The sequence below is a fragment of the Spinacia oleracea genome, chromosome 5, assembly GCF_020520425.1.
Source record: "Spinacia oleracea cultivar Varoflay chromosome 5, BTI_SOV_V1, whole genome shotgun sequence".
Classification (NCBI taxonomy): Eukaryota; Viridiplantae; Streptophyta; class Magnoliopsida; order Caryophyllales; family Amaranthaceae; genus Spinacia; species Spinacia oleracea.
This window is the reverse complement of record NC_079491.1, coordinates 54,829,305-54,854,384: the sequence shown is the minus strand read 5'-3', so window position 1 is coordinate 54,854,384 and position 25,080 is coordinate 54,829,305. Positions and strand designations below refer to the sequence as shown.

The window sequence follows — 25,080 nt, the reverse complement described above, 5'->3', positions numbered from 1 at the left end:
CACTCGAAAAAACCGCAGTCGTCCCGCTGTGAATGTAAAAAAAAAATACAATGTCATACTAGAACGGTATGTAATTATAAAAAAAAAGGTACAGCAACCTAGTTACCTAGAATAAACTTACAGGCCATTTAGAACAACCAAGAAATTTGCACCCAGAGTTTGGCCCTTTCTTTGCAACCCGGACGACTGCATCTATGTTATGCTCACACTTGATCTGCGAATTCGATATCCCCCTGACGTTTGAACAACAACCCGATCCTAAAGAATTTGGGTTCACCCCTGCCATACTCTTTGTTTTATCTAAGTTTGTCAAAATAAAGAATTTTGAGAAACAGAGGAAGCGAATGAAGCAGAGGGTCGGTATATTTAATAGCACTTTGTTTGTGGGGTTATTCAAAGCAATCATTAATTTTCCAACTAACACTGCCACATTAGAACTATATTCATTATTGAAGGTGCTTGGTAATAACCAATTCCTTCAGTGGTAACCACCATAAAAACATTAACATGTACTTGGCTTCTATTAAATTGATCAGTAAGTTACTTTGTTTACATTGTTTCCAAATCATACAAGGACGTTGCTTTCCAAAAGGTACAATTAATCTAACTATGGATCCAAAAGGTATCAGTTTAACTATCATTCCAAAACGGTTACAGTATGACATGCTACGTTGCTGTCCAAAATATACATGTACGTACAATTTTTCCTACTCGTTGAAACCGAAAACTGGAAATTACTTGAAAACTTCAGAAGACAATCGTTTGACAATGGCTCGATCATTTAACTTACTTGAAATGAGCTTGGCCAAAAAATTTATTCGTTCCACCCGCATCTCGGTTGTCTGCAATTTGGTTAAATTGTACATCGATTAATGGAAACGCAGTTCGAACTTTTTTAGTCACATTGTTTCATACAGTTAAAATTTTCAAGGAATAATATCGTAAAAAGAGTTGTTACCGTATAGGATATGTTTGGTATATCATCAACGTTTCCAGCTTCGATATACTTGATTACATACATGCCACAATCATGTCTGAACAAATAAACATTAAATTATCAATCATCATCAACTAAATGATTAGTGTGAGAATATTAAATAAGATACGACTAGTGTGACATATGAAAATCATAATTCATACCCGTTCGGTTGGATCTTGCATTGAGGTTTATGATAAGCGAAGTGTGGAACATCTTGAAAAAGTGCATTCAACCTATAATTCTTGAATATTTCTGAGGCCTTCCTCATCTATTAGAATATAGCATTGATTTGTTAGCAATTTTACTAGAGTATTGATTTGTTCATGGACCAACATGTAGGTTGGTAAGCTCCTAAAGTATCTCTGGTACTCACTAAAGAAACAATTTCAATTGTTCTAAACGACTACAGAAAAAAGTAAACAAGGCAAAATTTATTTCTTACTGACCAGATCTAATGCGAGAGTGAATCGTAAACTCGAAACACGAATAGAATCCATAATCCACACCTCTTTATCATGTATTTTGACGACCAACAAAAACCAATGCTCACTGGATTCATTTTCAAAATCATATGCAGGAATTTACACCTACAATCACCAAACAAACAAAATTATTACAATAACTAGTTACAATTTAAGGAACTACATTAAACAATTGTACAAACCGTGCTAATATGACTCAAATCATCAGGTAGATATGAAGCGGTACGTTCCCAAGCATGTTGAATTAATTTTACGTTAGCCACATACACGTTACGTACATCATTTTTCAGAACAACATCCTATAAGAAACGTTTGGTTTGTTGGTCAAAAGAACTCACACCTAAATAAAACGACCCAAATATAGTATTCTTAATAGATTGTTTACAGATTTTACTACCTGGAATAAAGTCGGAAAAATCAACTTCGTATTCCCTTCATGCGTTGCGCGACGTTCCAGATCATACAAGTACATATCAATAAATTGCAATTAATTAAAAAATTGTGTTAACACACAATTTGATACTATTAGATTATTCAACGCCAATATTAATATGTACGTGGCCTGTAACTCTTGAGTCTGGGTACACAACATGCGATTCTCCAAATGTGAGGTACATTGGGTAACCTGGGGGCCAGTATGCATGGTATCCGGTGTTTTTTCGAGCTATATGTTGGGATATTTGTCTTTTCAATGGAGTTAGGGAACTCAGCCAGTCTAGGTAGATAGGACTTGGGCCTTCCGCTTATATGTTGGTGTGATCACTTGTATGAAGAACCTGGTACACCTGCTTCATTTGTTGCAGAGTTTGAATGAGAGTTTATGCTTCATGCACATCATTGTTGTTGTCCTAACCAAAGCATATAAAAAGAGACTGTTAAATAAAATCCACATTCTCTAGGTGATGACCAAGTATGTTCACGGAAACTACCATATCTGGATCTCTCGAATCTACCTGGGGTAATGAGAATACTTCGCTAAGTTGTGGCCCATCCTGCACAGCTCAAAAAGAAGCACATCCAATGGCCAAACAGTGTTCCTTATCTATTAGGTGGTGATCAAAATTACAAGAAAAAAAACATGATCCCTACAACGTTTACAGGGATATACCTCCTCTCTAGGCTTAATAACAGTAGGACTTTTTGGTGGTCTTCCCCTCTTTGGTTTTTCTAGAGGTAGACCTTTCTTCGTAACTGCAGGACTTTTGGGTGGTCTGCCCCTCTTTGGGTTTTCTGGAGGTACACGTTCCATAATGACTTCATTTTCTCCTGATCTCTCTTAACCAACATTAGTCTCCTCTTCCTGTTCTCCCGCACATATCAAACGACCAAGAGTTAGTTCGCTTTTACATTAATCAAATGCCAACAATGTAATTCATAGAGAATGTTTGGTCATATCCACCTCATAATAGGATGGCATATAAATATTCAGTGAAGGCCAATACCCTGTTATAACTACGAAAGATGAACATAGTGCGCAAGTGAGTAAGTTACCAGTTGTTTATCTTTGTTACCACGACGAGTTTCTCTTCTTTGTGTAATTTTTCTCTCTGGCTGATTAGCATCGTACGTTATGCTGCCTGTATTGTCAGGACTCTTCTTAGTTGGAGCCTTCTTGGTTGTTTTCTTTTCCACCGGACTCGTCACAAGATCTTTTTCTTTTTATTGACCATATCAAGAATTGGGAATTCCATTAAAGTGTCCATCCCATCAGGGAACGGGGATGCCGTGAAGCGAATATCTCTAATGTTGATTGTTAGACCATCATCATCATCCAGGTCTACTCCGTTTTCATCCGGGTCAATAATCAATTTCCTTTTCACACAATTTCCGACTGGAGTTAAGAACGGAGAATGTCCTCAATTACCCTCTGGTTTGTTATCGTTGATAGAGAATGGGGAATTTGGAGAACATCCTCGATTACCCTTTAGGCTGTCGTCGTTGATAAAGAATGGGGAATTCGGAGAACATCCTCGATTACCATCCCCTGTTTTCATCGACTTAATTATGAGGTCCTTCACTTGATTCCATGTATAATCCAAGTTTCCAACCCTCCAATTGAGTTGATTCACATGGTTTTCTATAACACTCATTCGCTATTCAAGCAACCATGACATAAGAGAAGAGAAAACAAATAAGAAATTATCCAAACCCAGAAACAATTGAAAGACTTTTGTAATTCTAAATTTAATCTACTTACATCTTAAACAATTTCAAGGCAACCTTTTCCATTTGTATCTTGTATCCCTTCGGACATGACCAACACTGTAGTTTGCCGTTACTAACCTGTATTTGGGAAGTAACCTGGATATCTCCGCCTGCATTTACAAAGAAACAAGGACCCATAATCATTATAAATTCTACAAATTATAAATTAATGTACAATTCATTTAGGGTTTAGTGCCCTATTCACCTGAGAAGGGGCTTAAATTGAAATTAAAGAGAGCGAAATTAGGTTTTAGAAGAATAGAATTTAGGATTTTAATGTACGGTTCTGGGAGTGGGTTGAAGAGAGCGAAATTAGGTTTAATAAGAATAGAATTTAGGGTTTGAATGTACAATTCTGGGAGAAAGCAAGAAAGTTTAGGGGAGAAAGCGGGAAACAGACAAGAAGGGTTTCACTGTTGGGAGAAAAAAGGGGGAAATTGCGGACACGTTGCACTAAATCATAATTTTTAATTATGTTTTGGTACTATCCTTGATTGATATTGGTAGTTTCCGTAATACCTTAAGAGAGGTAGCTACCAACAATGTTTACGGATACTACCCCTGCAGATGTTAGTAATTTCATAAAGACATAAGGATGGTAATAACCACAAAAGTGTTTGAATACTATCCGTAAATGATGTTGATAATGTCCAAAAGAACACGAGGATATTCAGTAAAAACCTCGGTTCCTTTCTTCTCCCATGGCAGCGGCAGACCTGCAACTTTTGCCAAACAAATTCCAGGCATGGTAACCATCATTAAATCGACGGAAATTCCAGATTTGACACTAAAACATTATTATTATTCAACATATTTAACACTCCCGACGAATTGCCAAACTTTCGTCGTCACTCCATTTTTTCCGGCGGCCACCAAAGTCTGTCATTTCTCGTTTCTACGGCCATGGCTACCGATAATTCTTGCAAATTCTATGGAACAAGCACCGAAATTCATTGCTCTTTGCTTCACAACACCTCCCTCTTTTGATTTCAAGATCTAACAACCCAAAACCCAGAATTTCGTGGTAAGAAACAAGGACGAAACTATGAGAATATAAAAGAACTCCGGCGATACCCATGAACCATGAACGACGAACGAGCTTTGTGAGGTCCTTCACTGCAGGCCGATTTGCCGGCAATCGGAACTCCGGCGAAACCTTGGATAAGCTTAAGCAAGAGGAGAGAGAAATAAACTTAATTGTTAATTAAGTTTCCTAATTACTTTATTTATTAATTTCAGATAATACAAAAGATGTTTTTGTGAAATTCAGAAATTACAAAAGGTATTTTCATAAAAGAAATTGTGTAAATTTAAAGATAAAAGAATTAAGTTCATTAAAATATATTATTTTTATTAAATTTAAAGATAAAAGAAAAGAATGTTGTGTGGCCCATATTTTTTTTTGGCAAATAATAATATATTATTACCAAGAGAGCTAGAGAACTAGCAAAAGAATACAAGGCACATCAGCCTAAACAACCAAAACACCACTAGGTAGCAGCCAGCAGTTAACTAGCTACAAAGCGAACAACAAACAAAGACAACACTAAGCTAACAACAACTGATGCTGACTATCAGTAGCCCTACAAGCTACTCTAAACTTAATTTCCTTCAGCATATCTTGAGAGCTTCTGCAAGAGTTAGTGAACACCTTAGCATTCCTTTGCAGCCATATACCATAGATACATTCAGCAAAATAGATGAGCAACAGTTTGAACCTATCTCCTGATCTTTTTGCAGCTTTCATCATCCAAGCCATCTCACAATCAAACTTCCCCACTGGTCTGGTGAACTGTAAACTCCTCAAGACATGAGACCAGATAACATTTGAGTAACCACACTCAAAGAAAAGATGTTGAATAGATTCTGGTTGATTACTACACAGAGGGCAGGTGTTGCTATCCACCACTTTCCATTTTAGCAGCCTATCTAGAGTAGGTAGCCTACCCCAAATAGCCACCATGACAATAAACAAACTCTTTGGTGAAGCTTTGTTATGCCAGACAAGCCTTCTCCATCTAACTTTCTCATATGGACTCAATAGCCTCTAGTACATAGCTTTGATTGAATAAGAGCTATTCTTGCACACAGTATTCCACCCCCCAACATCATCAATCAGCTTCTGTGAACACAACACCTTCTGCAGGGACCAAGACATAGATTTAGGCCACTGAACATTCCTAAATCTGTGTGGCCCATATTAATTCTAAACAATGGCCATTTTATGATACAAATTTTTGGATGTACTCGTGTACAGCCAGAACTGGCTGTATCCCATCCAAAACGACGTCGTTTTGTGTTATTTAAAATGAACATTAATATACTGGTATAAAAATGAACATTTACTATTTTGGAAATGAACATACATTTACTATTTTGGAAATGAACATTTGCTATTTTGGAAATGAACATTTATTTATTTGGAAATGAACATTTATTTACTATTTCAAAGATGAATAGTCATCTAATTATTTGGAAATCCTCATTTGTTCAACCAATTTAGAAATGAATATTACTGATTGTGAAATGAGTATTTACTAATTTTCAAATGAACATAGTTAATGTATTACTATGTTATTACATTGAGCATTATATTTACAATGAAATCATGTAAAACAACATATTTTACCAAAAAATGAACATTTTAGCCATTGCCTATGTAAAATTGTAGTTGAATTACAAGATGCTGGTACAAATCATCCTCTTATTTTTTTATATCTTCAATCTTGAATCTTGCTTTTGATGTAGTCTTGAGTTCTCATACTTCTAAATGTTTCTATGAAGTGTGATTTGAACACAATATTTTACCTTCATGGTTTCAATTTCCTCATTGTTGTAGGCTGAAAATGAAAAAAGTAAGTACTTTGATATGATGATCACAACTAATTTAAAAATGAACATTTACTGATTTGAAAATGATGAGCATGCAAAATGTTTAAATGATAATATACAAGAATAATCAATGTGAATTAAAAAATATATATATATAAAATGTGCTTATATACTTGATCGAACATTCAACAGCTTATAAATGTACATGCTCAAAATGAATTTTAACATGTTGAACTGTTATCATATAAATCAAGCACAATTAACATCATAATCATTTTATAAATGAACATAACACTTCCTCAAAATGAATATACACAATTTATATATGTATTATTTACTAAAGTCAATATGAAAATGTGTTTTTGAAAATAAAGAGAGAACTTATAAAAAAAAATGAACTTAAATAGTTATACATTGAACATCATACCTCTTGCCTTTTCATAATTTGAACATAAAACTTTATGATAATGAACATTTTATTATCCGAAAATGAACATTTTATTATCCGAAAATGAACATTTTATTATCCGAAAATGAACATTTTATTATCAGAAAATGAACATTTTAAAGTTCCACAACTTAATCAAGTTAACCATGATAAGTTTATTCTCTATAATAAGTAGATGTGAACATCATAATCTCGGAAAATGAACATCATACCTCTTACTTTTTAATAATTTGAACATAATTGTTTTTGATAATGGAACATTTTATTCTCAAAAAATGAACATTATTAAGTTGCATTACTTAGTTAACAAACACAATTTTAATCTTAATAAATAAGAATAAATATAAGCATTTGAATATTACAAAATGAACATATATAATCATGCATTCGATCATATAAACCTCGAAAAACATATAAATCTAAACAATAAACAACATTTTAGATCTTTTTTGGGAAAAAAAGTTGGCAAGAAAATTGAGATGTCAACCAGATTTTATTTTAAATCACTTACATATTAACAAAATCAATTCTATGAAAAATAAAGTATTATACACAACAAAATGAAAATTTTATTTTCATAATATGAACATTATAAAGTTCCATAACTTAATAAACAATTATGTATATAATCTTCATAATAAAATGATATGAACATCAGAATTTTACAAAATGAACATAACTATATATAAATATGAACATTTAGAAAAATCTGGATCTAAACATAAAAATTTGTAGATCCGATTTTTGAAGAAATTTTGCAAGAAAATGGAGAGAGAATATGGAGATTCAACCAGAAAATTTCTAAATCACATGAAAATTGGCGTGCGCACAAATGTATAACATAAAAGGAAAAATCTATTGAGTTATCAAAGACATGATTCTAATCAACATGTAAATCTGTAACCTTTAAAAAGTGGGAGTTATACAACTGTAGCTTATCTACAGTAATCTCAAACGATGCGTTTTTATTTTACAATACCAATACAGAGTCGCAATATTAATTTTTCGCCCACCACTTTGGACTACACTCTAATCGTCTCTCTCTCCTCGTTTGTATCTTCACATGGTTTTTTCCGCCCTCATTATTCTCTCTGCTCGAATCCTCCATCCATGGCAAACTGATTTCATTCAAGGTTTCAAGAAATGTCTCTTCATTTTAATAAATCTAGGGTTTCAGTTTTATTTTTCTTTTTTGAGAGACTACTACGCCATTTTCTTCATTATCACTCGTCGGGTCTGTCTCTCTTGTCAGGTAATTCTTTTTTTAACGAAAGGATTAAACATTAATCTTAGTTTCTTAATCATTGATTTCAATTGATTAAAATTTTGCTGCATTTATATTTCATTTTCATTAGTCCAATTAATGGATTATGTATGCTATTTCAGAGATTATGAAACCGTTTGTTGGGGATCTCGGTTCTTTGATTTGTTTATTTCAATGTGGAAATGCGTGAGCCGGATTTCTGAGTTATGGGTTGATGAAATTGGAGAAAATTTGTTGATTTTGTACCTTAAAAACGATCATGTTTTGCATTTTTTGTTTGAAATTTTGTAGCTGAATTGTGATTTTTTATTTGAATCAGAGGGATATTTATGGTTTTAGGGGTATTTCAGTAGGGGTTTTGTTAGGTTTTAATGGTTTGACGTTGTTTTGTGAGAATTAAAGTTCATGATGTTATGTGTAGAAATGAGGATGATGGTGTTGTTCTGGTGTTTTCTGCAAGCCTTTTTGTTAGGGGGTTATGTTTTTCAGTTTGGATGATTGATGACAGTGAGATGTGTATTATTTACTAAGATAATTTTTCTCGAAAGGCAGTTCATTGGCTATCAGAAGTTCAGAACCACTGCTAATTTGTTCTTTATCCCGAGGCGGGAGTATGTGAGTGTGATGTTATTGTTACATTTTTGCGTAGATGTTGCTTGATGAATTTGATTCAAATGTCTTTTCATCACTTTTATGGAACTTTTTAGCAATATCATCGCATAACTAGAAAGTTGGCGTTTAGCCTTGTGTTGCGTGTTGTTTGAGTGGCATGTATGTGTAGAAGGGGTTGCCATAGATTTTTTTTATTATTAAATGGTGTTCTTTGTTGTTGGGTTTGAGGGTCGTAAATATTTGGAAGGTTTAGTTATCTTAAAATCTATATTAGGAGTGAAATCTGTTGATGATATTGCAAGTACATGTTCTGAGTTTTTTTTGTGGTGTAAGTGGGGAGGTTTTGTAAGATTGTTGTAGAGATTTTTCTCCCCTGTTAAGTGCTAAGTGTGCCCTTGTGTAATTATGTAGGTAAGTCATGGTGAGGCATAATAATGTTGTGCCTGATGGCCATCTCAAGAAGAACTGGCAGAACTATGTCAGGACTTGGTTCAATCAGCTCGCTCGTAAAACCAAAAGAAGAGTAGGTAAATTTACCTTCTCTTACATCGTTACGCGTATAACATATTGCAAGCGTGTTCTGTGCCACATCCCTAAGTGTTTTTCTTCTTTTACTGACTAGATTGTTTCTGATCTGATTTCCACAAGGTTTCTCTAGATAATGGACACCATATATCAAGAAGATTGTAGCAGATCTAACTCATGTTGAAGCTTTCAAGGAATCCAAACTAAAGTCCATGTTGCAAGATATGGTTGGACGTTTTTGTGAGCATCATACAATGTGGAGAAGCTTGGTTTCAGCTGTTGCAGGTATATGGTGGTTTAATAAAGTTAGTTCTCATTTGTGTCTGTAGTCTATACACCAAGAATCTTACACTTTTTTTTGGTAGTGACGGTCCAGTATCTCCCTTTCAGAAGAATCTTTTAAGATTGGAAATTAGGTGAAATACAAAGCTAAAAGTAGGTGAAATGGAATTGAAAATATCTTAAGTGCATGTTTGGAGTCCTTTGGATAGGCTCGATACTATTAACAATCTTTTTTTTTTTGGTGCGAATGAGCCAACTAAGGGCGGGAGATAAGAATTGATCCCAGGATCACCTGAGACCGGGATAGAAGCTCTAACCAACTGAGCTATCCATCACTCTCAATACTATTAACAATCTGTTGAAATGGAGAGCCAATAAGTAGTTATTTCCTAATCTGTGTATCCTGTATCTCGGTAGTGAAGTTTAGGGGCCATATTTTAATGTGTTGTAGGCTGACGTCCTTTTTGTAGAACATGTTAGCTGTTATGGGAATGAGTTGGGTATTAACAGAAGGAGCATTTGCAGGATATATGCATGTAATCTAGGCATTTCCCGTTGGTCTAGCTTTACGGTGCTACATTTCTTAACTTAATTTCTATTATTTTCTTATAAATACAGTAGAAAAAGGTAATTTCTTACTAATGAATTACGCATTAAAGTCTCCCTTTATTAATGGACTTGAAAGATGTACTCAAAAATAAGTTGGGCTCAAATAATTCAGATTATGTCACAATAAATGTAGACATAATAAGATAAGTAAAATCATTTCGGGAAAATTTAGGAAGTAATTACGTTAGTAATCGTAATTATAGAATAATAAAATATGCTTAAAAATAAGGGGTGTTACATTATAATATTTGAAATTGTTTAACTCGTGTATTAATGTGTAGGTATGATCACAATTAATTATGTTATTACTAAATTGGTTCTTTATATGTTTTAATGGATGATTTCATGTATTATATACGTAACATATTAATTGCTATACACGTAACAAGTTCAAGCTGACCCACTGTTCAACAAAAGACTTTGATTTTTTTTTTTGCTAAGTTGGATAATTTTTATTAACATTTCTGCTATTATTCGTGCAGAACTGGATGTTTTGACCAGCTTGGTAATTGCAAGTGATTATTATTAAGGAACAACCTGCCGTCCAAGTATTTCAACCGGGTCCAATAGTAATGAAATACCTCAATTATCAGCTGAAAGTCTGGGCATCCTATCATTAAAAGTAATTCTTTAGGCAGGGATACATTCGTACCCAATGACATTAATATTGGTGGCAAGACTCCTTTAGAGCACTTTACAATCTCTCTTTATCACCAACAAACATTGCCTTGATTGTATCACAAGGTGTTATGTAGCATAAAGCTCTGTCTTTTAACTATTTTTTTAAATTAAATTCCTCTTTACTTTGTCACGTATATAGGACATTTCACTTCATAACATTTACACATATGCACATAGAGTATTTGCACCAAAGTTGGTGCCAAGTAGCTACTCCTAGCCATACCGCGCGCGGCCAAACTACTTGTTTAATCAAAAAACACAAAAAAATAAGGAACTTAACATCAAAAAAGGAGAAAAGAAGTTTACAGCTAGTGGCAACGACTTCGTTGTCGTGAATGATAAAGGCGGCGCAAACGCAAGCGGATTTTCCTATTGACATTGTTACTTGAGAAAAAAATCACGTAAAAATGAGGAGAGATAAACTTTTGGGGAGAGAGAAATTGAGAAGAGAGAAAACAAAAATGAGAGATTTCTGGTTTTTGAAAAATTTATATGCAATTTTGTTTAAAGAAAGCACATGCCTATATAGATTTTTTATTTTCTTTGGGGTACACCAATAGATGGCTATACCAGGGTATAGCCATTAGAGATATATTTTATGATGACCATGGTAGAATGATCCTTCAATGTCACATCACCAATAACGATCCTCTAGCACAATTTCTAATATCCCTTCAATAATTAGTAGTTCTTTTTAATTCAGAGAGGTGAACACCATCTATCTATCTATTACATTATACTAAAACAGACACCAGGAATGACACATGTCACTTCTTGGTGAAAATTTTCCCACTAATTTTATTTTTCTAATTCATTTATTTGTTTCAATAAATTTTTGTGGGAAAGATTTAGTATATTTGACCAAAAATTTATTAATCTTTTGAAAATCTGTCAATATCTTTTGTACTGCATACAATTTTATTTCCGAACAATTTTTTTTTTTTTTTTAATGCTGAAGAAGGGAAGAAACCCAAATAAAGGACAAAGAAAAACAAACAAAAACTTAATTTCCGAACAATTGGTTGTTATTCAAATACTTCGTACTTCATAAAAAATAGTTATTTTTAATTTTATAATATTAGTGGACCTAATCAGCTACGTTACTAATTTAATCTCCAACTCACATGCTAGATTTGTCCCTATTAAACAAATCAATCAGTTCAGACGACATTATTTATTGACAACAATTCTTTGCTAGTGGCTACGACGAGTTGAAAGAAGAGAAAGCGGAGAGAGGAACTCCATCTCCGACGATCTCTCTTTCTCTCTTCTCAATTTGCAAATGTCTGACGAACCCTTTCTCACTCGCTGGAGCTTTCAGGTTAATTTCTGCTTTTAATTTCGTGTAATAATTTTAGTTGTTGTAAATGCTCAACAATTGCTATCAAATTTGATTGTTTTTTCATTGGTTTTGGTTGTGAATTTGGGCGTTGATGCTAATGTTAGCTCTAATCTAGTTTGTTTTGATGATCATCAAATTGATTCATGCAAAAAGAGGCGAAGTTGACAGTTGATTAATGTAGTTTTACATTGAATCTTAGTTGTTGGTTATTGCTTGAATTCTTTGGGAATTTGGGGTTTTTTGAACTAGGATTTTAAGTTTGTTTATGATGCGAAGTTTGGAAGGAAGAAGGAGCGGAGGCCGGAGGAGGAGGATTCTGCAATGGCGAATCAGAGCAATGGGAATGGTACAGCGAATGGTGGTCGAAAGCGAGAGCTAGCCGTGTACGAGCAGTATAGGAACGAGGTCATATTCATGTTTTGAACTGTATACATTGTATTAGTTTTTATCGGACTTTTGTTTGTGGTTCATCTTATGTGATTGGTTTTGTGTCATATGATAGGCTACTAATGGGACAAACTCAAATGGAGGTTTGGCAAATGGTGCTCAGGATACTTCTACTGTGTAAGATATTCCGCTTACTTGATCTACTGTACTCTATGTTTTCGTCTTAGATTGACTAGATGGTTAGGTAAAGTTATTCTGAATCAAGGGTTCTAGTCAAACTCAAGGGATGTAAATCGAAGCTGTTTGGTTCATTACTTGATTGACGAAACACTGATTGCTAACAGCATTTCATACGATATCATAATATTCTAATTCACAGCTTACGTGCTACTCATCTCTATACTTAGGTGTTGCTTTGACATATACATGCTGGTTCCTTTACTTGATTGATGAAACACTGGTGGAAAACAGTATACACGTGGCTAACTTATTCATTAGGATGTTCATCATATTTCACTTCATCTTTTTCTAGCTATAATTCAAACTTTGTGGGTATGATGACTAATTATTATACGAAGTATTAATTAAAATATATAAAATCAAGTTTTCGGAAAAAGTGGGATCCATTTTAAAAAATTAGGTACCAAACGTAAGTGACATCCAAAAACTGTTGTTATTAAGCTTATGTTATTTAAGGAATGGGTAGTTCTGAATTTATTCTCTTTTGGACTCTACTCATGAAGTGTGTTAAGGATCGGATACTTTTACTGTTAATTGGAACCTACATGTGCAATTCTGCTATGATATAGATTATTCTTCATTCTGATATTGAGTTTCAATTTGAGGTCGCAGTTTTAGGATTTAAGGATGTGTTTTGCTCCATATAGTGGAATCAGACTGTGTTAAGAGGTGCTTCCGATGAGGATGTCTTTGTCCGTAATTATTCTTTTTTCATTCTTTTGAAAAAAGAGCTATAACTTTGTTGAAGTGATCTATAAAAAGTGATCATCATCCTTGTGATCTAGTTTTATTGTTTTATGATAAAGCAAACTCTTATACTTCCTCCATTTTTTTTTACTTGCACCATAGCCACCATTTCATTTTATGGTATGTTTTCACATGGTTTCTGGTGTGTTCACACACTAAATACCCACTTTACTCTTAGTCACATTTCACATTTACCATTGTTAACTACCATTTTCACTCTCTTTTGTTTGTTATCATATGGACAATTTTGATATTTACATTTTTTCTTAATCTTTGTCCCCAACCCAAATGGTGCAAGAAAAAAAAACGGATGAATTACAAATTCTCTTTATACCTGACCTGATTCTAAGAAGCATCTTAGCATCTTCTCAACTGGACATTTTGAAAGGTCTCCTAGAGGTGATTGGTAGCCTATTTATAAGCTAAAAGTGCCAAAACTGCGAGATGCTAAGAGCAACTCCAATGGTTGTAGTTAGGTATTTACTTGCAATTCGCAAAAATTTAAGCTACTAGATTAACCGTTGGAGCTATTTTAATAAAATAGCTTGGCAAGCAAATTAGCTTGGGCGAACTAATTTGCTTGGAAAAGTTGTCCAATAGGGATTTAAGTAACAATTAAAAATTAAATTGTTAATTGTAAAAGTGGACACCTAGTTTGGTAAATTAGTTTGCTACTGGAATACAAAGTAGCTACAAAGTTAATTAGCTTAAAATCTTAGGTTGCCTGACAAACTTAAACTTACTTTACCATTAGCTTGACATTGAAATTGCTCCTAGTATTATGTATGCCCTTCCATAAAAAGATATTGCATAAACAAGTAACAAACCACTCAATATCGGGCTCAAATCCTTTAGATTTGGGGAAAACTCTAGAGTGTAGATTTGAGTTAATCTCAGCCACCAATCAACGCCTGATAGAGCATCTCACCACAGAAATCTGCTTCCACCTCCCAGTAGCCACTAGTACACCATCCGTTCCGCCACCATCATTATAATCAGTTAGAAGAAAATCAATTTCTTACGCAATTTCTTCCTTCATGATCATCCATTCACAATATCTATTTTTTTTGTTTTTGAAAAAAAACCTCGTCTCTGCTATAAACCTTCGGATTACTTCCTCCGTCCCAAGTTAATTGTCGTACCAAGGTTTTCACGGAGTTTTATGTGATAAGTTGTTGAATGATTATCTATTATGAGATGAGAGATAGTGGAGGAAATTTTAATTGAATGTCAGAGGATGTGGGGTCATAACTTTTGGTAGTGGGAAGAGAGATGTAATAAAATATTAGTGGATCCATTCCATAAAAGGAAATGTGACAATTAAATTGTGACAGACGTAAATGAAATGTATGACAATTAAATTGGGACGGAGGGAGTATATATATGTATATATATATATATATATATATATATATATATATATATATATATATATATATATATATATATATATATATATATATATATATTTTGAAAATAAAACTCCATAAGTGCCATTGGTTTTCTTTTGGGTGCAAGCAAACCAGACAATAAAATTTCTAAAGAAAAAACAAATTGATAATGTCACTAAAGTGTACTTCGACAACAAAAATCAATGCTCCTATTAGTCGTATTCAGTTACCTAATTTCCTAATCACTCCACGAACGGCGAGCCAAAAAAAGCGAATTATAACATGAAAATGTTACAATTTTGTTCTAGTTTAGCAAATTAGGTAGCGTATTGCGAATCTGTAACCAATCTCATACTAGCGAATCAGGTAACAATGGTCGTATTTGATGAACGGTCCTCATTAATAAGTTCATCGTCTCGTTAATTTAATTAGATTAAAATGTAACTCCAACAAGTTTCAGGTTAGATTGATGGCCTATCGCCAGTTACCTCTATCATCAGTTGAGTCAGCCAATTGTGGTTGTATAGTAAAATAAGGGCGGAGGGGGTTGTGGGGTTGTTGAGAAACGGTGGTGGTTGGTTGCGCGATGGAGGAGGGACGACATAGGGAGATTGGTTGTGGCGTTGTGCTTGTGGGTGAGTGAGGGGATAAATAAGAGAGAGGTAGCAGGGAATTGAATATTAGCGGTTGATTTTAATTTATGACTGAGATTAACTCAAATCTAAATTGTAGAGTTTTCCTCAAACTCTAGAGAATCCGATATCCTTGTTTTCCCTGAATGCCCAGGTAAATTCCCTCATCTCAATTTCCCCTCAGTCTGTAATCCTACATCAGTTCTTATCTGAGCTTTCTCTAGGATTTTTGTGGATACACCATCTAATAACAATCACCTCAGTGATGTTCATGTCGATACTTATTTCATTAACAATGCTTATCTATTCACTATTACCATGTAGAAATGTGAATAGACCTTATTGCGCTTCGAGTTTCCTCTTGCTCACAGTGCTTACCTTTCTTGATTCCAGGCAGAAGCCCCTGCTTCCTCCTTTTGAAGATGCAGAAACACGTAACTTAGCGGAAAGTCTATGCAGGTAGAATTTCATTTTCTGTTTTAATGTTGTATGCTCCTTCGTTTAGTAGATTTTTTACTCAAAACTCGTACAAAGGAGTGTCCGTATATTCAACTTGACTTCATTGTTGTAACAATGAGAAATTTGATACTTTAACAGTTTTCTGTGTATATTATGGACGTTGTATATGTGGTGGCTAAAAGAAACAATGTTTAGCTTAATCTTTTTTGTTACAACTTTATGGTATTAAAAATGAAATTGGCAATGTGATGATTTCTATCTGTGTATGTTTTACCAGTCTCATTTACCTTCTAATTTATTTAGCCTTTATAAGAATTATATAACTATATGTCAAAGATCATGATGAAGTTGTTTTTCTTGTATGCAGGGACATAATTCGTGGCACTCAAGATGTCACGTGGGAGAGCATAAAGGGTCTTGAGACTGCTAAACGTCTTCTTAAAGAAGCAGTTGTCATGCCTATCAAATATCCTAAGTATGTCATGAATGATATATATGGTTTAGAGAAAGTCTTAAACTCTTAATTAATTGCCTATGTGTTCTGGCTGTGATTTTCTATCCTTCAATGCTGACTAGAATTCTTGATAGACAAAGATATACAGTTTTTAACTACAATAAGGAAATTCCACACTTAACATGAAAATGTCGGATTTATGGTTACTTTCTCACTGTAGGGTTGATATCCATCATAGCCACACTATTGATTATATGCATTTGGATTCCACGTTTACACATTCTAGTTAAAGTGTAGAATATTTTATTTTTGGAGCTTATGGTTACTTTCTCACTGTAGGGTTGATCATCCATCATAACCACATTATTGATTATATGCATTTGGATTCCACGTTAACATATTCTAGTTAAAGTGTAGAATATTTTCTTTTTGGAGCTTATGCATTTAATTCATCGAAAAACTCTCATGCAATTAAAATTTTCTTCTTTATGTAGCTGAATCAATTAGTTATGCTGCCGATCATAGCATTTGTTAAATATAGTGAAATTTTGGATTAGTGTATAGTTGCTAATTTCCTCCAATTATTATCTGAATAATGTCAGTTATACAACTATACAAGTCTGTATAGTAGTATGGGGCTTTTAGTTCACCCTGTGAAATTGACTGATGCATTGCAAAGCAATTCAACTGTCTATTTTTTGTAATTGCTACCTAATGTGATAATGCCCATTATTCATGTTTACTTAACCATAACTACTCAGAATCAAATTAGAATCTTTACCGTTATCCTGACCATTATTTGAAGTTAAGAGTCTTAGAAACTCATGGCCCGATTATAAGAAAAGAAGGTGAACTCTCCAAATGTGACCTTCCTACCGATATGATTGAAGTGCGTAAATATAAATGGAATCTTTGTAGCTTGGAAAGAATGTGTTGTCATGTATAAGATATGTAAATTAATAAGTACAAATGCAACTGGACTTTTCTTGTATGCGTATGATTTATCATTTTCTGTTTCCTCATTTATAATTGCTGTTGCTTGTTATCTTGTCTAGGTATTTCACTGGACTACTATCACCATGGAAGGGAATACTTCTATTTGGTCCTCCAGGAACAGGAAAAGTAAGAATTTTTTCCTCTGGTTGTGGTTTTCTCAGTCTGCTTGGTTCCATTTAATTTTTTACTCGTCATATTCCTATCTCTTAGTATGTTAACTTGAAATACATGATTATCTTTTCAGAGATTATTTTTTCTTTCCTCTCAGCAACCACATTTGCATACGGCTCTTCATTTCTTCCTTTCTTCTATGTCTGATTTACCTTTAAATGTCGCAGACTATGCTGGCAAAGGCTGTTGCCACAGAATGCAATACCACTTTTTTCAATATTTCAGCATCATCTGTTGTCAGTAAATGGAGGGGTATGTGAGAGAACATCTCAGAATTTTGATACATTTATGCTTTTTCAAACATATTTCATATTATTTTAGCACTGCAGTCAAGTTCAAGCTCTAACTTTGAATTCCTGTATGGAATATGTATTACATAATAGAGTCTATGTTTTCAGCTTAGCCCTCATGAAGCATCCACTAACTATTGATTTTATGATTTTGACAACTTCGTATTGGCGCAGGTGACTCGGAGAAATTAGTGAAAGTACTTTTTGAGCTTGCCAGGCATCATGCACCATCCACTGTTTTCATTGATGAGATTGATTCAGTTATTAGTCATCGTGGTGAAGCACGTAGTGAGCACGAAGCTAGTAGGCGTTTGAAAACTGAGCTCCTCATACAGGTGATTTTTGTTTGCAAAACCAGTTTGCCTCTGTTATTTCAGTCATTATATGAAATGATCAACCAAGCAATATGACTATCTGCACAATTTAGATGATGCAGCTAATATGTTTTACGTCAATATGTGTTACTCCTTTTATTTTATCTCTAATAAAACCATGTCATCGTTAGTTGCTAGCTAAGTTTGCAGTGATTCAGGTAGCCCGTAGTGCTATAATATGTGTTGTTGATGGAAGTTTCAGTATTCATTTGTTCTTTTGGCTGTGGGATGTAGTGGACTAAATCAAAATGACTCTTAAAACCTCTTTGCTTCCTTTCCATGAAGTAGATGGTCTTCCCGTTATCGCTTTTGGGTCAATTGGAAACAACCTCTCTGCAATTGCAGGGGTAAGGTTGCGTACACCCGACCCCCCCTTACCCCGCTTCTTGCGGGAGCCTCTTTGAGGCAATGAGGTAATGATAATGAATGGATGAATGATGGAAGTTTCAGTATTGCTAGGGTTTTAGTTTGCAATATTATCCATATCATTTAGAACAACGTTTAAGTTCCTAATTAAAAGAAGAATTCTTTTGGAAAAGAGACAGTGAGGCTTGTTTGTTTATTACTGTGTACTGTATCGACCTCCAAAGGAAGTGAGTAACTGACGACTTCTAAGGAATTTATGTACTTAGCACGTGCAGTTTACTACATGCCGATTTAGTTGAGCTTACGTCATTTGAGTTTCAAGGTTAATTCTTGGACATATTATCCTTTCATTTGCTGATTGTTTTTCAATCCCACCAACCCTTTTCTTTTTTATTTGCCTCTTCTTTTCCATGAATTTTCTGTAGTCTTTATCCACTGAAACCAGATGTACAACAAAGATCTTTTCCAATGTAACTTACTGTTTTCCTCAGCTAAGGACAGAACTCCCTAAACGAAAGAAAACTTATATTATATATAAAAAGGTCGTATCCAGTGCAGGGCTCCCGCTACATAGAGCAAGAGGTCTGGGGAAGATCCAAATGTACGCAGCCTTACCCTTAATTTCTTAAAGAGGTCATTTTTAGATATCGAACCTGTGACCTAGTGGATAGCAACTAGATACTTTCCAAGGCACGACCTTCAGGAGTATAGAGAGTGCCACATAAGCGTGCTATGCTACAAATTATGAAGTACAATGGATATTAATAAGAGAAAAATAGATAGATATTGGTTTTCAGTAAAACATGGGATATAACATAACAAGAAAGGCCTCCTTATAAGAAATTCACAAAGCACAAATTGTATTCTTCATGCAAGATTCTTGTCATGAATGGTCAACATGGCTCCCCACTTCTTTGAGATTAAGCAGTATGTGTAACTGTGTAAGCCCTGTGAAGTGTGAACATATGTTGCTGGGAGGTTGAAGCAGATTTCTGTGGCTGACCTGTTACATAGAAAAGTTATTTTGTCGGTACTCATGATTTTCGATACCGCTTCACTGTAGTCTTGCTTTGCATTACATACATGGCTTACAAAAAGTTCTTGCCATATAAACATCTGAGGCATATGCTATGTTCAGGGCATACTTCTTGTTCGTGTTGTGTGGATGCATCTCTCATCCTATAATCTTTGAAATGTTTAAGATATATTTTACTGGGCTGTTGCAGATGGATGGCTTGAGCAGGAGTAATGAACTTGTTTTTGTCTTGGCTGCAACAAATCTCCCCTGGGAACTGGATGCAGCTATGCTACGGCGACTTGAGAAGCGCGTATCCTCTATTGATTTTAATGTAGTTAATTGTTGTTTCAGAAAGTTTACTTTGTCAATAATTGGGGTCTGTTCTCTGTTTGTTTCAACTTATTTTGATTTATTCCAGCAAAAAAGTTCAGTTCAACAAAAATAAGTTGTTTCCAACAATTTGCACACACAATTAAGTGCTTTTCAACAAAAAGAAGTTCAGATTTGTTCAGTTATATTCAGATAAGTTTAGATGAGTGAATTTCAGTCAAATGAACCAAACATAGCCTTATTCTCTAACATTGGTTTTTGGAGCTGACTTACTGAATAGTACATTATAGTTGTCAAAAGTTAAAAAAAAATACGTGTACTTTTTACACATTAGAGGCTAAATTGCTAAATGCATTACCAGAATTCTTAATTGGCTTTCCTTCACAAGAATGGAAAAGATTCTGGTACCCCTTCCCGACCCGGAAGCACGGAGAGGCATGTTTGAGGAACTCCTGCCATTGCCACCTAGTGATGATCAAGTTCCATACGATGTAATGGTGGAAAAAACAGCAGGATACTCAGGATCGGACATACGGTTGGTGTGCAAAGAGGCTGCCATGCAGCCACTTAGACGGTTGATGACAGTTCTCGAACAGAAGCCAGAAGTCATTCCTGAGGATGGTATGCAACTTCTGAATATTTGAGTCTGAATGCTTTTACATTTTGGTCATTGGGGGGTAAACATCTCTATTGTGTGACATTTTGACCACAAGTTAATACAGTTAGGCTCTGAAAAGCTAGGTGGTAACGGTTACGGGACGGGAAACGGAAAAGTAAAAATTTCAAGAAGCAGGTACCGCAAGGATAAGGAAAAAAAGAAAAATTCTGAAAATCATACATTTTGCAATACCTACAACAGATTAATAGACAAACAACTTATTTTAATGTCCTAAATACAACAACAACAACAACAACAACAACAACAACAACAAAGCCTTAGTCCCGAAATGATTTGGGGTCGGCTAACATGAATCGTCATAGGAGATCGTCATTGTCACCAAATCAAACCAGAAAGGAGTGAGAAGTTAAAAGAATAAACAAGGAAGAGGAAGAAAGTGGAATTAATGAAAGTAAGATAAGAGGAAAATATATAAATATATTAGATAAAAATATTATAAGGGATAATAAAAATAAATAAAGTTTAAAATAAATATAAGTAAAATAAGCGCATTTTAAAAATAGCATTAAAAAAAAACGCAAGAAGTAAAAGTAAGAGAGTCAAAATGGAAGATGTATAAGTCATACGAAGTCATAAACGTATATTCTCTCCGTCCACTTTGTCCTATCCAACGCCATATTCTCCTCAATCCCAAGTAGGCTCATATCGTGCTCAATCACATTCCTCCAAGTTTTCTTAGGTTTTCCCTTACCCTTTGCAATTCTATCACTTTGCCACCCTTCTAGCCTCCGAACCGGGGTATCACTTGATCTTCTGCTTATATGCCCAAACCATCTTAAACGATTTTCTATCATCTTAAACTCAATCGGTGCAACCCCTACTTTCTTCCTAATAATCTTATTCCTCAAACGATCCTTTCTTGTATGCCCACGCATCCAACGTAACATACGCACTCCGCCACATTCATCTTATGCACGTGACAACGTTTCACTGCCCATCATTCCGTACCATATAGCGTCGGTCGTATTGTCGGGGCATGTCTGGATCACATAGGAACCCCGTGGTACTTTTCCAATTCAACCAACTTGCTTTGATTCTATGAGGCACATCGCCATCCAATTCCCCATCATTTTGGATAATAGATCATAAATAACGGAACATTTCAGAACCTTGGACAATTTTCCCATCTAAGGTAATCGCCCCTAGTCTCTCTGTCTTGGACTCTAATAAACTTACATTCCATATATTCCGTCTTGTTTCTACTCCACTTAAAACTTCGAGATTCCAAAGTTTGTCTCCCTAACTCCAACTTACTCTCCACTCTTTTGGTTTCATCAATCAACACAATATCATCTGCAAACATCATGCACCATGGTATACCATCTTGAATTGACCTCGTCAATTCGTCCATGACTATAGCAAAAAGAAACGGGCTAAGTGCGGAACCTTGATGCACTCCAATCGTAATGGGGAATTCTTCGGTCTTACCAACACTGATACGCACATTCGTGCTAACTCCCTCATACATGTCCTTGATGATATCAATATACTTCCTCGGAATTCCTTTCCTACTTAATGCCCACCAAAGAATTTCCCTCGATACCGTATCATACGCCTTCTCCAAATCAATGAAAACCATATGTAAATCCTTTTACTTATCTCGATAATTCTCCATTAGTTGCCTTATAATATGGATGGCCTCCATAGTCGATCTCCCACGCATAAATCCAAATTGGTTCCCCGAAATCATTACAGTTCTCCTTAATCTTTGCTCAATAATCCGCTCCCAAAGTTTCATAGTATGACTCATTATTTTGATTCCTCGATAATTGGAACAATCCTAGACATCATCCTTATTCTTGTACAAGGGGATGATAGTACTTTTCCTCCACTCTACTGGCATTCTATTACTTCCTCAAATCTTGTTGAAAAGAGTTGTTAACCATACAACCCCTCTCTCTCCCAACCATCTCCAGACTTCGATAGGTATGCCATCGGGCCCCACTGCCTTCTTGCATCCCATCTTTTTCAATGACATTTAGACTTCTCTCTTTTGAAAAAACCCCCAAACCCTAAAAAAAGAAAATTAACTTATGATTGGATTTTGAAAGAGTAGTCAGAAATTTTATGTGGCTTAGCCACGCTAATTGCAACCTCATGACTTGATGCATTTACAAAAAGTACAAGTATAGAGATCCATCACCCATTAAAATAGCAATAGTAGAAACCAAATACTCACCAGAGAAATTGGAAAAGAACGAAGGAGAGAGAAAAGGAAGAAAAGGAGTGAGAGACGGAGAGAACGTTAAATTAATCATCGGTGATGGACACCACGTGCCAGGGTAAGCATGAATAACACTAGTTGCCAAACACCCTTGGTTGAAGATAGAAAGTTAAAGCTAAAGTTTGAAGCCTTTTTGACAGAAAGAAATCCTTTTTTATTTGTTAAAAGCTAATGGGTAATTTTGATGTTTGCCAAAAACGTATTCCAAACGTACCCAAGTCAAGCGTTGACCGAACCCATTCTTTGGGTACGTATTGGGACGTATCCATGGAGTACCCATATCATCCCCGTACCCACGAAGTACCAGGTACCGATTCTTCACTTCGTAGAAATACCCGTGCAACATAGATGAAAAGACTCTAAAAGAAAGTTTTGTGAATGAAGTTGGGTTATTTTTTTCCTTTCATATTCTTCCTATCAGATATTAGGGTTGGTAAAGAAAAGGAGAGTAATTTTGTTTTATGGTGTTGGAGAAAATTTGTAAAATAGATATTATGTCGGGCTGAATTGATTTTCCACTATAAGTATGCCGGAAGGCTTTATTAGGGTCACGTAGGAGGCCTGACTGCTCATAACGTTGTTTCGAATTGTTTCTTTTGTGAGAAAGCTAAGGGAGCATTTGTTTTGGGTCTTCAAGGTAGGGCAAGAGAATCAATCGATTGAGTCCTGTTAGATCAACTTTATCATTCCCTTTCCCCTGTCCATATACCCGAAAGTCCTCTATAGACCTTACTACAGTTGTGATGAACTTGTTGCATTACCTATTGAGATCTCTCATTTCGAACGTAGAGCAGAAAATTTCGTCCAATAACGCATCTATTCATTAAGTTTTATGTGCTCATTGCTCTCCAATGTCTCATGCAGAACTGCCTCCAGTTGGATCAATAGAACTCAAAGATATAGAGCTTGCCTTGAAGAATACCCGACCATCAGCACATCTTCATGCACACCGTTATGAAAAGTTTAACGAAGATTATGGCAGTCACGTAGTCCAATGAAAGCTATAGATTTATGATTAATAATGGTGTTAATTCAGGTTTCCGAGACTAGGGGTGAATCAAGTTTAAATAAGGATTGTATTCATGAATATTTGCTAATTTATTTTGTGCTTATTTAAATTATGATGGATTTTGTCCATAGTTTGTTGCTTTAATTATTGGAAAATTTGGTAATATTTATTCAACTTTTGCCCGATTTTCTTTTATTAAGCTCAACCTACGATATATTTTTTTAATAATCCCACATTTATTCCCCCAACGACTTTTATTGGGTCCAACAAGTTATAAATCTATTGTAGGCGGTAATATGTTCCTACATGGCAGTACTCTCTCTCGATATATTCAATCATCATCATCAATTAATCACCATCTCGTTGACTATTTCATCGGTTATTCGTCACTTAAGCCTAATAAATGTTGTTGGGTAGTAAAGATGGGATTATTAAAAAATATGTCGTAGGTGGGATTAAACAAAGAAAATCGGCCAAAGTTTGGATTAATATTACCAAATTTTCCTTAATTATTTGAGAAATTATAGATTGATGGAGATTTGTTAATTTATTTAGTGCTTATTTAGATGATGATGGATTCATTATTTCATATGATATTGAATTTGTTTAGGTTGTGTTTGGGAATTATGATTGGTTGATTTTTTTTTTATCTCAATCCTAAATTTGATTTTTTTTTTTTGTTGAAATTTTGTCCAATTTCATATTGAATTTGTTTAGGTTGTGTTTAGGAATAAGGATTGGTTGAAATTTGATATCAATCCTAAATTTGATTTTGGTTGAATTTTTACCCAATTTCAATTGTTGGGCATGCAGTTGAAGTTGTTATGTGCTATATAATTCCCAATCTAGTTCTCAGTCCAAGATAAGAACTTAATGGTTGTTTGTTTATAGGTTATGAAAATAATATATGCCCCTTGTAATAATTTGTCAAAAATGATCTGTTGTAATATTTTAGTCAAATAGTTATAATAATAATGGAAAATAAATTTACTCTATAGTTTGGACAAATTAGCATATCTAGCATATAAATACTCCGTAGGGCATTTTTTATG

The 25,080-nt window shown here is 34.6% G+C and overlaps 2 protein-coding genes across 3 annotated transcripts; one reads left to right on the top strand and one right to left on the bottom strand.

The window, feature by feature from the left end:
* Nucleotides 1–5,212: 5,212 nt before the first annotated feature.
* LOC130461520 (uncharacterized) lies at nucleotides 5,213–5,629 on the bottom strand. Its single transcript, XM_056829654.1, has one exon. It carries the CDS (start codon nucleotides 5,627–5,629, stop codon nucleotides 5,213–5,215), a length of 417 nt encoding a protein of 138 aa, XP_056685632.1.
* A 6,439-nt stretch (nucleotides 5,630–12,068) lies between these two features.
* LOC110798170 (uncharacterized) lies at nucleotides 12,069–24,202 on the top strand. 2 transcript variants are annotated; one of them, XM_022003339.2, is made up of 11 exons: nucleotides 12,069–12,240; nucleotides 12,538–12,666; nucleotides 12,764–12,825; nucleotides 16,052–16,117; nucleotides 16,485–16,592; nucleotides 17,627–17,693; nucleotides 17,906–17,990; nucleotides 18,203–18,363; nucleotides 19,995–20,096; nucleotides 20,515–20,737; nucleotides 23,884–24,202. In XM_022003339.2, exons 1-11 carry the CDS (start codon nucleotides 12,202–12,204, stop codon nucleotides 24,015–24,017), a joined length of 1,176 nt encoding a protein of 391 aa, XP_021859031.1. In that variant the 5' UTR covers nucleotides 12,069–12,201; the 3' UTR covers nucleotides 24,018–24,202. The 2 variants fall into 2 exon arrangements, with proteins under 2 accessions (XP_021859031.1, XP_021859030.1); XM_022003338.2 differs by having other exon boundaries at nucleotides 12,087–12,240; nucleotides 12,511–12,666.
* Nucleotides 24,203–25,080: the final 878 nt, after the last annotated feature.